Source organism: Balaenoptera physalus (genome assembly GCF_965194825.1).
Source record: "Balaenoptera physalus genome assembly, chromosome: 5".
Taxonomy (NCBI): Eukaryota; Metazoa; Chordata; class Mammalia; order Artiodactyla; family Balaenopteridae; genus Balaenoptera; species Balaenoptera physalus.
Genome location: NC_138884.1, coordinates 149,041,831 through 149,059,428, shown reverse-complemented (window position 1 = coordinate 149,059,428; position 17,598 = coordinate 149,041,831). Strand labels below are relative to the sequence as shown.

Below are 17,598 nucleotides of genomic sequence, written 5' to 3'. Positions count from 1 at the left end.
TACAAACACATGGAGGCTACACAATACACTACTTAATAACGAAGTGATCACTGAAGAAATCAAAGGGGAAATCAAAAAATACCTAGAAACAAATGACAATGGAGACAAGATGACCCAAAACCTATGGGATGCAGCAAAAGCAGTGCTAAGAGGGAAGTTTATAGCAATACAAGCCTACATCAAGAAACAGGAAACATCTCAAATAAACAACCTAATCTTGCACCTAAAGCAATTAGAGAAAGAAGAACAAAAAAACCCCAAAGCTAGCAGAAGGAAAGAGATCATAAAGATCAGATCAGAAATAAATGAAAAAGAAATGAAGGAAACAATAGCAAAAATCAATGAAACTAAAAGCTGGTTCTTTGAGAAGATAAACAAAATTGATAAACCATTAGCCAGACTCATCAAGAGAAAAAGGGAGAAGACTCAAATCAATAGAATTAGAAATGAAAAAGGAGAAGTAACCACTGACACTGCAGAAATACAAACGATCATGAGAGATTACTACAAGCAACTCTATGGCAATAAAATGGACAACCTGGAAGAAATGGACAAATTCTTAGAAATGCACAACCTGCCAAGACTGAACCAGGAAGAAATAGAAAATATGAACAGACCAATCACAAGCACTGAAATTGAAACTGTGATTAAAAATCTTCCAACAAACAAAAGCCCAGGACCAGATGGCTTCACAGGCGAATTCTATCAAACATTTAGAGAAGAGCTAACACCTATCCTTCTCAAACTCTTCCAAAATATTGCAGAGGGAGGAACACTCCCCAACTCATTCTACGAGGCCACCATCACCCTGATACCAAAACCAGACAAAGATGTCACAAAGAAAGAAAACTACAGGCCGATATCACTGATGAACATAGGTGCAAAAATCCTCAACAAAATACTAGCAAACAGAATCCAACAGCACATTAAAAGGATTATACACCATGATCAAGTGGGGTTTATTCCAGGAATGCAAGGATACTTCAATATATGCAAATCAATCAATGTGATACACCATAATAACAAATTGAAGGAGAAAAACCATATAATCATCTCAATAGATGCAGAGAAAGCCTTTGACAAAATTCAACACCCATTTATGATAAAAGCCCTGCAGAAAGTAGGCATAGAGGGAACTTTCCTCAACATAATAAAGGCCATATATGACAAACCCACAGCCAACATTGTCCTCAATGGTGAAAAACTGAAACCATTTCCACTAAGATCAGGAACACGACAAGGTTGCCCACTCTCACCACTATTATTCAACATAGTTTTGGAAGTGTTAGCCACAGCAATCAGAGAAGAAAAAGAAATAAAAGGAATCCAAATCGGAAAAGAAGAAGTAAAGCTGTCACTGTTTGCAGATGACATGATACTATACATAGAGAATCCTAAAGATGCTACCAGAAAACTACTAGAGCTAATCAATGAATTTGGTAAAATAGCAGGATATAAAATTAGTGCACAGAAATCTCTTGCATTCCTATATACTAATGATGAAAAATCTGAAAGTGAAATTAAGAAAACACTCCCGTTTACCATTGCAACAAAAAGAATAAAATATCTAGGAACAAACCTACCTAAGGAGACAAAAGACCTGTATGCAGAAAATTATAGGACACTGATGAAAGAAATTAAAGAGGATACAAATAGATGGAGAGATATACCATGTTCTTGGATTGGAAGAATCAACATTGTGAAAATGACTCTACTACCCAAAGCAATCTACAGATTCAATGCAATCCCTATCAAACTACCACTGGCATTTTTCACAGAACTAGAACAAAAAATTTCACAATTTGTATGGAAACACAAAAGACCCCGAATAGCCAAAGCAATCTTGAGAACGAAAAATGGAGCTGGAGGAATCAGGCTCCCTGATTTCAGACTACATTACAAAGCTACAGTAATCAAGACAGTTTGGTACTGGCACAAAAACAGAAATATAGATCAATGGAACAGGATAGAAAGCCCAGAGATAAACCCACGCTCATATGGTCACCTTATCTTTGATAAAGGAGGCAAGCATATACAGTGGAGAAAAGACAGCCTCTTCAATAAGTGGTGCTGGGAAAATTGGACAGATACATGTAAAAGTATGAAATTAGAACACTCCCTGACACCATACACAAAAATAAACTCAAAATGGATTAAAGACCTAAGTGTAAGGCCAGACACTATCAAACTCTTAGAGGAAAACATAGGCAGAACACTCTATGACATAAATCACAGCAAGATCCTTTTTGACCCAGCTCCTAGAGAAATGGAAATAAAAACACAAATAAACAAATGGGACCTAATGAAACTGAAAAGCTTTTGCACAGCAAGGGAAACCATAAACAAGACCAAAAGACAACCCTCAGAATGGGAGAAAATATTTGCAAATGAAGCAATTGACAAAGGATTAATCTCCAAGATTTACAAGCAGCTCATGCAGCTCAATAACAAAAAAACAAACAACCCAATCCAAAAATGAGCCGAAGACCTAAATAGACATTTCTCCAAAGAAGATATACAGATGGCCAACAGACACATGAAAGAATGCTCAACATCATTAATCATTAGAGAAATGCAAATCAAAACTACAATGAGGTATCATCTCACACTGGTCAGAATGGCCATCATCAAAAAATCTAGAAACAATAAATGCTGGAGAGGGTGTGGAGAAAAGGGAACCCTCTTGCACTGTTGGTCCGAATGTAAATTGATACAGCCACTATGGAGAACAGTATGGAGGTTCCTTAAAAAACTAAAAATAGAACTACCATACGACCCAGCAATCCCACTACTGGGCATATACCCTGAGAAAACCATAATTCAAAAAGAGTCATGTACCAAAATGTTCATTGCAGCTCTATTTACAATAGCCAGGACATGGAAGCAACCTAAGTGTCCATCATCGGATGAATGGATAAAGAAGATGTGGCACATATATACAATGGAATATTACTCATCCATAAAAAGAAATGAAATGGAGGTATTTGTAATGAGGTGGATGGAGTTAGAGTCAGTCATACAGAGTGAAGTAAGTCAGAAAGAGAAAAACAAATACAGTATGCTAACACATATATATGGAATCTAAGGGAAAAAAAAAAGGTCATGAAGAACCTAGTGGCAAGACAGGAATAAAGACACAGACCTACTAGAGAATGGACTTGAGGATATGGGGAGGGGGAGGGGTGAGATGTGACAGGGTGAGAGAGTGTCATGGACATATATACACTACCAAATGTAAAATAGATAGCTAGTAGGAAGCAGCCGCATAGCACAGGGAGATCAGCTCGGTGCTTTGTGACCACCTAGAGGGGTGGGATAGGGAGGGTGGGAGGGAGGGAGATGCAAGAGGGAAGAGATATGGGAACATATGTATATGTATAACTGATTCACTTTGTTATAAAGCAGAAACTAACACACCATTGTAAAGCAATTATACTTCAATAAAGATGTTTAAAAAAATAAAAATAAAAATGAAGATATAAAACTTACATTTAAAAACAAGAAAAATCTCCAATCAACAACCTAACTTTACAACTTAAGGAACTAGAAAAAGAAGAAAAAACTAAACTCAAAGCTAGCAAAAGGGAGGAAGACTAAAGATTTGAGCAGAGACAAATGAAATAGAGAACAGAAAAACTATTACAGAAATCAATGAAACCAAAAGTTGCTTCTTCAGAAAGATCAGCAAAATGGAGAAACCTTTAGCTAGACAGACTACGAAAAGAAAGAAGATTCAAATTACTAAAATCAGAAATGCAAGTAGAGGGAATTCCCTGGTCCAGCGGTTAGGACTCCACGCTTTCACTGCCCAGGGCCCGGGTTCAGTCCCTGGTCAAGGGACTAAAATCCCACAAGCCACGAGGCATGGCAAAAAAAAAAAAAAAAAAAAGAAAGAAAGAAAAAGAAATGCAAGTAGAGACATTACTGGCAATTCTACAAAAATAAAAATGATTATAAAATGAGTACTATGAACAACTGTACACCAGCAAATTGGATAACCTGGATGAAACAAATTCTTAGAAACATAACACCTACCAAGACCAAATCACAGAGAAATAGAAAAACTGAAAAGACCTCTAACTAGTAAGGCAATTGAATCAGTAATTAAAAATCTCCCAACAACAAGTCCTGGAACTGATGGCTTCACCGGTGAATTCTATCAAACATTTAAAGAAGAATTAATACCAATTCTTCCTAAGCCGTTCCAAAAAAACTGAAGAGGAAGGAAACACTTCCTAACTCATTCTATGAGGCCAGCATTACCATGATACCAATGCCAGACAAAGACACTACAACAAAACTACAGACCAATATCCCTTATGAATGTTGATGCAAAAATTCTCAATGAAATACTAGCAGGCAAAATTCAATGGCATATTAAAAAGATTATACACCATGAACAAGTGGGATTTTTTTCACAGACTGCAAGGGTGGTTAAGCATACAAAACATGATCAATGGATGTTAACTAGACTTATTGCGGTAGTCATTTCACAATATATACAAATATTGAATCATTGTGCTGTACACTTAAAACTAATATAATGTTATATGTCAATTATATCTAAAGGAAAAAAAAAGCAGTTGACACTATGATACCGGTGTTCTGATTTGGAGACTTAAATTGGCTTAGTTCCATACTTATACTATGTTCAGTATTTCCCCATCACACATCCCTCCATCACTTTTACAACTTGCTTCAAGGAGTGATCATTTATGTCCATGTATGATTCCACAATTTGAGGGCAAGAATTGGATATTGATCATCTTTGCATTCCCCTAGCCTACTGGTAAATAGAATGTGCAATTAACAACTTTATAAGGTAGTAAAGGCCATCATAATTTGCCCCCAATCTAATTTTATAGCCACTTCCTGTGTTATTCTCTACACACTCTTCACTCTAATTACACTGAATTAACACTGCTATAGATTAACACTGCTACTGGTGCAACCCTGATAATGTACACATCATTGTGAAATGAATGTACTACACTTCTTGGGAGAAATGGAAAAACATAACCCATGATGCCTGCTTATACATACTCCCCTTACATACAGAACACGCCCAATAAATGCAAGCTCAGTAAATAAACACCTGAGTGGCTATGGTAGATGACAGTCACATCTTCTGAGTCCCAATTATGTGCATGAGATTATTATATATATATATACATATATACATGTTAAATCATGTGTTCCTTACAAGAGGAAACTCACAATATCCCATATATCTGTTCTATGTCATATTTTCCACAAAGGAAATTGATTATTTCTCCAATGTCTATTTTCTCAACTAAAATATAAGCTTCATAAAGATAGGAATCTGCCTTTCTCAATCCTTTCTGCATTTCCAGGGCCTATTAAAACATCTGGCACACAATAGGCATTCAACAAATAACTATTGGCCGAATGAATGAATAAACAGTCCTATGAGCTAGGTATTATTACTTCAGTTTTGCTGATGACAAAACTAGAACACTAAATGACTTGCCCAAATTAACATGGCTAAGAAAGTGGCAGAACCAGATTTAAGTGCACAGTTTTTCAACATTCAATGTAATATCTGCTTTTCATTGGTGCCTAATAAAGAGCCAGTTTTGTTGCCTAAAGTAGTTCTACAAATCCCTGTGAACTTCTCACAAGAAAATTTTAGCAAGCTTCATCATGGTTTCTTCTTAAAGATAGCGAAAAGGTAATACTAAATACGTGACTAAGGTTATCCTTGGCTTTTTAAAAGAATAAGAGGTGCAGCATATTTACCTTCTGGGCAGCCGTGTAGAAGGTTCAGAGACCAGTTTTAGCAAAGTGACTAGGCAATTCTTGAGCATCAGTTTTGTTATGTATGATAGGCCTTGAATTATTTCCATCTGTACTTTGGTTCTACTTTCTATATGTTGCAAATTGATCATGTTCTTGACATTTCTAACTTTATCACTAGAGTCTCACTTATAATATCTGAAGACAATTAGATAATTGTTGATAAATATCTAGTAAACAATAATGATATGAGAATGAGGCCTTTTGAGGGACATGAAGCACAATTACGTGTTTGATGTTTGTTTTCTATGACTCAGCATCAATCCCTTGGAATGAAATGAAAATGATATTATTAAACTTTTCTAATCAGAAAATTTTTCACCAGATTTGTTCCACATAGATTGAGGTAATATACTACTCTGCTGTGGTTAAGTTCACAAACATATTTCATCAAAAAAAAAAAAAAAAGGAAGGAAGGGAGGAAGGGAGGTATTGTTCGGTGTAATACACTACATTAATAGAATGAAGGGGGAAAAACACATGATCATATCAATTGATGCAGAAAGGCATTTGACAAAATTCAACACTTTTTCATAATAAAAACACACAACAAACTAGGAACAGAAGTAAACTACCTCCACATAACAAAAGCCATAAGAAAAACCCACAGCAAGTATCATACCCCATGATAGAAGACTGAAAGCTTTTCCTCTAAGATCAAGAACAAGACAAGGGGAACTTCCACTGGCAGGGGCATGGGTTCAATCCCTGGTCAGGGAACTAAGATCCTGCATGGCGCGGCTGGGAAAAAAAAAGAACAAAGAAAGGATATTGGCTTTCATCACTTCTATTCAACATAGTCCTGGAAGTTCTAGCCAAAGAAATTAGGCAAGAAAAAGAAAACACATCCAAATAAGAAAGGAAGTAAAATGTTATCTGTTTACAGATGATATGCTCTTACATGTAGAAAACTCTTAAGATTACACACACACACACACACACACACAAACACACACATAAACCTGCTGGAGAGAATAAATGAATTCAGCAACTGAGCAGGATACAAATCAACACATGAAAAACAGTTGTATTTCTATACACTAACAATGAAGAATCTGCAAAAGAAATTACAAAAACAATTCTACTTACAATAGCATCAAAAAGAATAAAATACTTAGGAATTAATTTAATCAAGGAAGTGAAAGACTCGTACAATGGAAACTATGAAATACTACTAAAAGAAATTAAAGAAGACATAAATAAATAGAAACATATCCCATGTTCACAGATTGGAAAACTTAATATTGTTAAGATGTCAATATTATTCAAAGTGATCTACAAAGTCAATGCAATCCCTATCAAAATCCCAGGGAATTCTCTGGTGGTCCAGTGGTTAGGACTTGGCGTTTTCACTGCCATGGCCCAGGTTCAATCCCTGGTTGGGAACTAAGATCCCACAAGCTGTGCAGTGCAGCCAAAAAAAAAAAAAAACCCAAAAAACAAAAACAAAACAAAATCCCAATTTTTTTTTTTTTTGCAGAAATAGAAGAACTCATCCTAAAATTCATATGGAATCTCAAGGGACCCCAAATAGCCAAAACAATCTTAGAAGAAAAAAAAACAAAGAAAAGAACAAAGCTGAAGGACTCACATTTCCTAATTTCAAAACTTCTACAAAGCCACAGTAATCAAAACACTGTGGCACTGACATAAAGACAAACATACAGACCAAAGAGACAGAGTAGAGAGCCCAGAAATAAACCCTTGCATAGACAGTCAAATGGTTTTGACAAGGGTACTAAGACGATTCAATGGGGAAAGGACAGTCTTTTTTAAAAATGGTGCTGGGAAAACTGGATATCCACATGCAAAAGAATGAAGTTGGACCCTTATCTAAACCATACATGAAAATTACCTCAAAATGGATCAAAGACTTAAATGTAAGACCTAAAACTATAAAACTCCTAGAAGAAACATAGGGCAAAAGCTTCATAACACAGGACTTGGCAGTGATTTCTTGGATATGGCACCCAAGGCACAGGTAACAAAAGAAAAAATAGACAAATTGGAAATTTTTTAATGAAAATTAAAATGAAAATTTTAAAATTTTGCAAATCAAAAGACAAGTAAAAGTAAAAAAGGCAACCTACAGAATGAGATAAAATATTTCCAAATCATATATCTGATAAGAATTAGTATCCAGAATGTAGAGTACTCATAAAATTCAACAACAAAATAACCCAATTCAAAAATGGGCAAAGGACTTGACATTACTTCAGAGAAGATATACAAATGGCCAATAAGCACATGAATTGATGCTCAACATCACTAATCATTATAGGGAATTGCAAATCAAAACTACAATCATTTTGTATTAAATTACCATACACCTATTAGGATGCCTACTATCAAAAACACAGAAAATAACAATATTGGTGAAGACGTGGAGAAATTTGAACCCTTGTGCACTGTCGGTGGGAATGTAAAGTGGTACAGCCATTGTGGAAAAACAGAATGGAAGTCTCTCAAAAAATTAAAAATAGAATTATTATATAATCCAGCAATTCCACTTCTGGGTATATACCCAAAAGAATTGAAAGCAGGATCTTGAAGAGATATTTGCACACCTATGTTCATAGCAGCAGTGATATTCATAAGAGCTAAAACATGGAAGCAACCCAAGTGTCCATCAACAGATGAGTAGATAAGCAAAATGTGGTATATACCTATAATGGAGTATTATTCAGCCTTAAAAAGGAAGGAAATTCTGACACATGTTACAATACGGATGAACCTTGAGGACATCATGCTAAGTGAAATAAAGCAGTCACAAAAAGACAAATACTGCGTTATTCTACTTATAGGAGGTGTCTACAGTAGTCAAAATCACAGAGACAGAAAGTAAAATGGTGGTTGCCGGTGGGGGGGGGAGGGGAGGGGTCGGTAGGGGACAAAGTAGGGCGGTGGGGAATTATGTTTAATGGTATAGAGTTTCAGTTGTACAAGATCAAAAGAGGTATAGCGATAGAGGGTAAAAACACACACACAATAAACACACAATACACACACACACACACACACACACAAAACCTAACAAAACCTACTGTAAAGAGTGTATGCTGTTCCACTTACAGAGAGCATGGCAGAATAGGGAAAGAAAAGCCACAAGCTGCTATATCAGGACCAGGCGGGGTCCATGAGGCTAGTCCCCAAGGCAGTGATGAGATGGGGCTGAGCAGTTACAGCCTGCACAACGAATCAGTGCCATCATTCCAGAAAGTCTCAACTGGAAGAGCTTTGCGGAGTCATCTACCCAGGCCTCATGTTACAAATAAGTCAAGGTCTTGAGTCCCACTGTGGTGGCAAAAAAGACCAGAATTCTCAAGACTGATCTGGTCTCATCACACACTGGCTACAGCTTGGCCACAGATTCACTGGTCACCTGGAAGTCCATCCACACCTGTGAGCCTCAGCATCCTCTTTGGGAGCCCTCAGTCCTCACCAATCCAGGGTCCCTGCTCCTAACCAGCTGGCTGACATGGTCACTGATGAGACCAACCTGTTGACCAATTCCTCTCATTGTTTTCACTCTGCACAGCTACTTCAGTGAATCCAGGGCCTCTGGGAGGTGATAAACCTCTCCAATCTTCCCCAGGTTCTCTGACCAACACCAGAAAGATGTAGGGATAAGCAACAAATATATAATTGCATAAGATACCAGATCATTAAATTGCTCCTGAAATAATTTAAAATCCTAAAACAAAACCTACATTGAGGGACTTCCCTGGTGGTGCAGTGGTTAAGAATCCACCTGCCAATGCAGGGGACACGGGTTCAAGCCCTAGTCCGGGAAGATCCCACATGCCACGGAGCAACTAAGCCCATGCGCCACAACTACTGAGCCTGCGAGCCACAACTGCTGAAGCCTGCACGCTCTAGGGCCCGCATGCCGCAACTACCAAACCCACATGCTGCAACTACTGAGGCCCGCACTCCTAGACCCCGTGCTCCGCAACAAGAGAGGCCACTGCAATGAGAAGCCTGCGCACCGCAACAAAGAGTAGCCCCCGCTCGCCACAACTAGAGAAAGCCCGCGCGCAGCAACAAAGACCCAACGCAGACAAAAAAAAAACGTACACTGAAAGGACCAGTAGTACTAGGATTACAGACCTGACTCTATCTGGGTTTTGGTTAGAGGCTCTGGGGCCACAGGATGCTGGGGACACATGTCAACTGAGCACCAATGGCCAGCAGACTGCAAGCAGAGTCCCGTTCTGGGTAGGATGTGCTCTGGTCCCCAGTCTACACTCATCTATGGCTCCTGGTGTCCATGACACTAAGATCAGTGGTGCAGACCAGGTGACTTCCTTCTGCCCTGATGAGTACTAATCCACCTTCCCCAGGAAAAGGGAGAGAGCTGGAGTGAGGAAGACATCTGGCTTCTAAAGGCGTTTAAAATGATGCAGGTAAGAAAATATTGACATGATATTAAGTAAAACTGTATAGACAGCATGAACTCAAACATGCCAAGTATATACCTACCCTATAGTTAAAGGAAAGACAGGGAAGAGGCATGCCAAGAGATTATCCCCTGTGGTCATCCCTCTGTGGTGGGACTGTGGTGGTTATTGTATTCTTTATTCTTTCCTCTATTTTTTCAGATATTCAAAATTACTTTTACTTGAATTTTTTTCAGATATTTTTCAGATATTCAAAATTACTTTTATTAAAAGAAAAAAAGGCATGTCTCTTTCTCACTCTAAAATCCGGCTGCAGGGCCAAGCCTGGAAGTGAAAATTGTCTTTTGCAGGCCTAATTTCTTTCCTGGGAAAACCCAGATAATAGCTATGCACCGAATGGGATAATAGACCAGAGTTCACCAAAATGTGTGGGGCACTTCCGAACTGCTGTAGAAAAATACTATTACTCTCGCTCCTGATCTGGGTGTTTAATATTTCACACAGATAGACATAATATCGCTGACAAGGATATGAAGGAGGAAAAGTTAAGGATTTAAGTCTATTATCAGACACTCTGGCAGGCTCCCACTCTGCCATCACTCCCAGCAGAGCAGAAGTGTTACTACCGAAAGATACATTCACAGCTAGGGCTAAGAGAGATCCAGAACATAACTATGGTTCATATGGCCCTGAACCCAACACAACACAAACACACCCAAGAACCCAACTCAGACACACACACCAGGAGCCTATACGCATGTCCTACACACACACACCCAGGCCCAATGTCTGCGCACACAATGCAGAACTCAACATGAACACACACATACACAGAACCTTCCAGGTGCACACACGCTCCAAATACAAATAACATGCACACTCATCCCTAAGATCCAACACAGGCGCACACCCCTCAGAAAGGTACACACACCTTTCAGACCCAGCATGGACACACACGCACCCCCAAGAGCCCAATGCAGGCACTCGCACTCTTCAAAACCCAGCACAGCAACAGACCCTTCAGAGCTGATCATGCACACACATCCTTCAGGGCCCAAAGTGGGCACAAACTGAAGACCCGACACAGGAGCACACACCCCTCAGCACCCAATTCAAGCGCTCACACACCTCATATACCACCCAGGTACACACGCCACAACCCAACACAGACACACACCCCTCAGACCCGACACAGGACCACACACCCCTCAGCACCCAATTCAAGCGCTCACACACCTCATATACCACCCAGGTACACACGCCACAACCCAACACAGACACACACCCCTCAGACCCGACACAGGACCACACACCCCTCAGCACCCAATTCAAGCGCTCACACACCTCATATACCACACAGGTACACACGCCACAACCCAACACAGACACACACCCCTCAGACCCGACACAGGACCACACACCCCTCAGAACCCAATTCAAGCGCTCACACACCTCATATACCACCCAGGTACACACGCCACAACCCAACACAGACACACACCCCTCAGACCCGACACAGGACCACACACCCCTCAGAACCCAATTCAAGCGCTCACACACCTCATATACCACACAGGTACACACGCCACAACCCAACACAGACACACACCCCTCAGACCCGACACAGGAGCACACATTCCCCTCCTACCCAACATGGGAGCAGAGCCCTCTGAACTCAACGGGTACACAACCATCAGTTTTAACACCAGCACACACACAACCCTCAAAACCATCAGAGACAGACAACCTTCAGAACCCAACACACATACACACCTCTCAGAGTCCAAACAGGCACACATACCCCTCAGAACTCAAAACAGGCATGCGCACGCACACACACACACACACACACACACACACACACACACACCACTCAGAACCCGACATGGAGGCACATACCCCTCAGAAACCAGCCCGGGCACACGCTCCTCAGACTCATATGGGAACACACTACTCAGAACCCAACACATGCAGGCGCCCTTCAGAACGAACACACACACACACCCTCAACACCCAACACAGACACACCACTGAGAACCATCAGACACGTAACCCACAGACACAACACGAACGCACACACCCCTGAGAACCAACAGGGACTCCACTCCTCAGAACCAACACGGCACACTTTCCTCAACCGAACACGGACGCAAAAACTTGAGATCCAATACGTGCAACACACACTCAGACACGACACAGGCACACACTCATCAACCCAACACAGAGACACGCACCTCTCAGATCCAACACAGGCGCACACACGCCTCAGAACCAATACGAACAAATACCCTTTATACCAAAAGTGGGCACACACCACTCAGAACCCAACTAGGAAACACAATCCTCAGTGCCAACAAGCTCACATATCCCTCAGACCCACCATGAACACACACCCATCAGAACCAACACAGACACACAACCCACAGACCCTAGTCAAACACACACACCCCTCAGACTCCAACACACACAAACATACCTCAAAACCAACACAAACACATACCCCTTAGAATTAACATGGACACACATAGCCCTCAAATGCAACACAGGCACACAGCCCTCAGAACCAAAATGAGCACATAACCCTCAGAATCGACACAGACACACACCCCTCAACACAACCGGGGAAACACACCCTTCAGAACCCACCATGGGAGCAGACGCAGCCCCGGACTCTACACAGGGGCACACACACAACTCAGACCCAATAGGGATAAACACATCCGGAATCAACACAGACACACACCACTCAGACCCAATACAGACGCACACCCTTTCGAATCCATACAAGCACAAACACCTCTCCGAACTGAACACGGGAAGACACAGCACTCAGACCTAACATGGGAGCAGATCACTCAGAAACCGATATGACACACACCCAAGAACCAACGCGGACACAACAACCCTTAGATCTAGGTGCACAACCCCCTGGAACAGAAACGGGCATACACACCCTCCAGAACCCAACTCAGAAACACACACTCGTCAGAACCAACACAGAAATACACAGCCTTCAGAACCAAAACAGACAGGTACGCCCCTGAGAACCAACGATGACAAAACAAGCCTCACACCCACACAGGCACACACATCCCTCAGAACCCAACACGGGCCCACACAACACTCAGAACTCAACACAAACGCACATCCTTCAGAACCAACACAAACACATGTCCCTCAGAACCAACACGGACAGACACAACCCTCAGAAGCCAACGAGGGAGCAGACCCCTCTAGGTAACCCAAACACACAACCCTCAGAACCAACATGACACACAACCCTTCACTAACACAAGTGCACAGACCCCCTAGAACCCAAGAGAGGGGCAAGCATACCCTAGAACCCAACACGGGCACACGCACTCCTCAGAACCCTCATGGACACACACCCCGCAGACCCTGCATAGGCACACATACCCCTCAGAAGCCAGCACACAAATGCACACCCCCGAAATAACACAGACACACGCAACACTAAGAACCCAACATGGCCGCACCCAGCCCTCAGACCCAACGTTGGAGCGGACACACCCTTCATAACCAACGTGGACACACACCCCTCCGACCCAACGTGGTAACACCGCACACACACCCCTCAGGTTCAACTCGACACACCTCCCTTATAACCGGAACGGACGAACACCCCTCAGAACCGACAGGGTCACACACACCTCTCAGCACCCGAGTCAGCGATACACACCCCTTCAAACGCAACACGGTCAGACCCCTCAAAGCCCAACAGGCACGCACCCCTCAGACCCGACACAAGCGCACAACCCCGTCGGAACCCAAACAGGCAGACACAGCCCTCAGAGCCAACGCGGGAGCAGACGCCTCGGAACACAACCCAGACACACACCCTCAGAACCCGACACGACGCACAGCCCTCACGCCTAACGCGGCGCGCACCCGCCCAGAGCCCCCCAGACGCAAACCGCTCAGACCCAACCAGACCGCACAGCCCTCACGCCCGACGGGCGCACACGCTCCGGGGACACGGCGGGCACGCGGCCCGCGCGCCGAGGAAGCGTGGCTCGCGCGGCCCCCTGGCGGCCCCTCCGCCGCCTGCGCCCTCTCCGCCCCGCACCTGGCGCAGCGCGGCCTCCGCGGCGCCGCCGTCCCGCTGCCGCAGCTGCTCCCGGAAGCGCGCCACCTGCTCCAGCAGCGCGTCCACGAGCGACGGCGCCGTGTCCCCCTCGAGCGCGGCCAGACGGGCGCGGAGGCGCGCTATGAGGACGTCCCGGGCGGCCAGCTGGTCCTGCAGGCGCCTCAGCCGCTGCCCCGCCTCGTGGTACAGGCCGCAGAGCGCGGCAGCAGCTCGCGGGGCGCCCTCCCGCCCGCCGGACCCCGCGTTCCCAGACGACATGGCTCCGGGCCTGGCCGGGAGGGCACGGGCCGCCGGCAACTTCCGCGCCGGGCCTGGGCGGGAGGCCCACCTTCCCGGAACTTTTCCCGGCGCGCCCCGCCCCCCGCGGAGATCCCGGGCCCGCCCCCCTGCCGAAAGGCCAGGCCCCGCCCCCGCCCCCCCGGAGAACTTGGCCCCGCCCCCCGCCGAGAGGCCGGGCCCTGCCCGCCGCCGGGAGCGTGGCCCCGCCCCAGTCCTATCCCGCCCGGGGCCCGCGGCCTCTCCGCCCGCGGATGACTGGCCTGTCCCACCCGCCCCATCGCCTCGCGTCGGGGAGCTTTCGGAGACTCGGGCCCGGGCGAGGAGAGGGGTCAAACGGCCTGCGATGTAGTTACTGATGGAAGGGAAAGAAGGGGCCAAAGACGACCCCAAGTGTTAGCCCCGAGCGTGGGTCCGAATCCCCGGGCTGCAGGCCGGCTGGCCACACCGAGCACCAGGAAAACGGCGACCTTCCACGAGCTGAGCCCAGCGAGGTGCTGAGCATGCTCTGACCCCGCACCCCCTCTCTAAGGTCGCAAGAAGTATTCTTAGGGCAGAAGGCAGGAGGGAGCTGGCCCTTTCCCGTCCTCGTTTCTCCATCCCTTTCCTTCCCCCTAGCTCCCCAGACCAACTCCGAGGGGTTTTCCGTGGCTCCACGGCTATTTTCTTTTTCAAAGTCTGAGTGTCCTCGGCAATGATCCCCAAGCACACCTGTGATCTTTCAAAGGTTCCCTCCCACAGGCTCCTCTGCCGGCCCCTGCCCAGAGCTGCCCTGCTCGCCAGGTCCCTTGAGAGCAGCATGGCGTGTTTTCCCCTTTTTGTAACCCATACCCAAGCTTGGGCTGAGCCGGGGGAGACACCCACAGGCTGGTAGAATCAGACAAGTATAAGCGAAGCCAGCTCACACTTCCTCCGCTGCAGAGGGAAGGTCAAAGACAGTTGCCCTGCTTACCCCATAGGTGTGCTGTGGGGATTAGAGGATGGAGTGCAGAGTGCCTGCCCCTTCGAGCCCACAGTCCACGTGACTAAGGTTAGGAACGACACACTCTTGTTGGCTGGAGCGGTGATGGAGAAAAACAAGTAGCACTGGCCCCAGAGCTGCTAGAGATAGGTGAGTCGTCACTGCTATTGATGTAAGTGTAACCTCCCACATGTCACTCAACTGCCCTTGAACCTGGTTCTCACCTGTAAAATGGGCATCCCAGTCTCTCATCTAACATTCTGGGGGTCACACATACTTCGAAATTCAGAATCTTTGGATTTGATATAGGTACATATAATTGGGGTAGCCAGCATCCAGAAAGGATCCCACTCCTGGGATTCACGCTCTTGTGATTTCACCCTCTGACACACTGAATAGGGCTGACCTGTGTAAGCACCAGGATATTGCAGAAATGATGGAGTGACTTCTGCAGCTGGGTCACAAAAGACATTGCCTCGCCCTCTCTTAGATCATTCCCTCTGGGGGGAAGCCACCCATCGTATTGTGAAGACACTCAAGTAGCCCTGTGAAGAGGTCCATGTGATGAGGACATGAGACTTCATGCCGGTAGCCAGCATCAACTTGCCCGCCATAGTAACTGAGCTACCTTGGGACCACATCCTACACCCCCAACACGCATCTTAACTGTGACCTCATGGGAAACCCTGGGCCAGAACCACCCAGCTAAGCTACTTCCACATTCCTGGCCCACAGAAGCTGTCTGACATAATAAATGTTTATTGTTTTAAGCTGCTGACATTTGGAGTCGTTTTTTACACAGCAATAGACAACCAGCAAATAGTATATTGCTCAGTGCTCCCATGGGGGCATTGGACAGCACCCCAAAACCAGATACATTAACATTGCTGCAAAGACAGGATGACCATTCAAACTAAGTGAGATAAAGACCATGAAAAGCCTTATAGCTGTTCAAGTCAGATGTCGCACCCAGTTTAAGAAAAACATTTTGGGTTTCTGAGCTTTTCGGATTTCAGAATTATGGATGAGGGATGGCAGAATTCCAACATCTGCCTTACAGGGCATTGTGAGGATTCAATAAGTTAACGTAGGAAGTACCCAACATGCTTGTGCCTTCAACTAATATCCAGGGACTGAATCAGGCACGGGGTTCATGGGCAAACATTCTAGTGGCGGAGACAGACCTCCCTTCAAAAAAAAAAAATTACAAGATAAGGAAACTTTGTATAGGAAAGAAAGGGGGTAAAAATTCTTTAAGAAAACAAATAAAAGGGACTTCCCTGGTGGTCCAGTGGCTAAGAATCCGCCTTCCAATGCAGGGGACGCGGGTTCAATCCCTGGTCTGGGAACTAAGATCCCACATGCCCCAGGGCAACTAAGCCTGCGTGCTGCAGCTACTGAGCCCCCGTGCTCTAGAGCCTGTGCACCACAACTAGAGAGAAGCCTGCGCTCCGCAACAAAGAGCCCACATGCCACAACAAAGATCCCACGTGCTGCAACTAAGACCCAATGCAGCCAAATCAATCAATCAATAAATTTTTTTTTTAAAGTAAGCAAAGGGACTTCCCTGGTGGTGCAGTGGTTAAGAATCTGCCTGCCAATGCAGGGGACACAGGTTCGAGCCCTGGTCTAGGAAGATCCCACATGCCACAGAGCAACTAAGCCCGTGCACCACAACTACTGAGCCTGAGAGCCACAACTACTGAAGCCCACGTGCCTAGAGCCCGTGCTCCGCAACAAGTAGAAGCCACCACAATGAGAAGCCTGTGCACCGCAACGAAGAGTAGCCCCTGCTTGCCGCAACTAGAGAAAGCCCGTGCACAGCTACAAAGACCCAATGCAGCCGAAAATAAATAAATAATTTTTTTTTTTTTAAAGTAAGCAAATAAGAGGCTTAGGAAGAGAAACAGGAGGATGGGACAGAAACAGAGAGGAGGGGACTCTCAGCTGCAGCCAGAAGGCTGAGAAGGAGCCCGCACAGAATTGAGTCAGTGGGTCCTGAGCAGAGGGAGGACACGTGAGCCGGCCTGGCGGGG

The 17,598-nt window shown here is 44.7% G+C and overlaps 1 protein-coding gene across 13 annotated transcripts in view; it reads right to left on the bottom strand.

The window, feature by feature from the left end:
- The window catches only part of TNIP2 (TNFAIP3 interacting protein 2), a 68,407-nt gene extending 53,456 nt beyond the window's left edge, over nt 1–14,951 (bottom strand). For 4 of the 13 annotated variants that reach the window (XM_082464405.1, XM_082464404.1, XM_082464406.1 and 1 more), the window contains exon 1: nt 14,305–14,951. In XM_082464405.1, coding sequence (XP_082320531.1) covers nt 14,305–14,583 — 279 coding nt within the window. In that variant the 5' untranslated portion in view covers nt 14,584–14,951. The remainder of the gene's footprint in view (nt 1–14,304) is intronic. The other 9 variants (XM_082464410.1, XM_082464407.1, XM_082464400.1 and 6 more) reach the window with 6 other exon arrangements.
- Between the last annotated feature and the right edge of the window lie 2,647 nt (nt 14,952–17,598).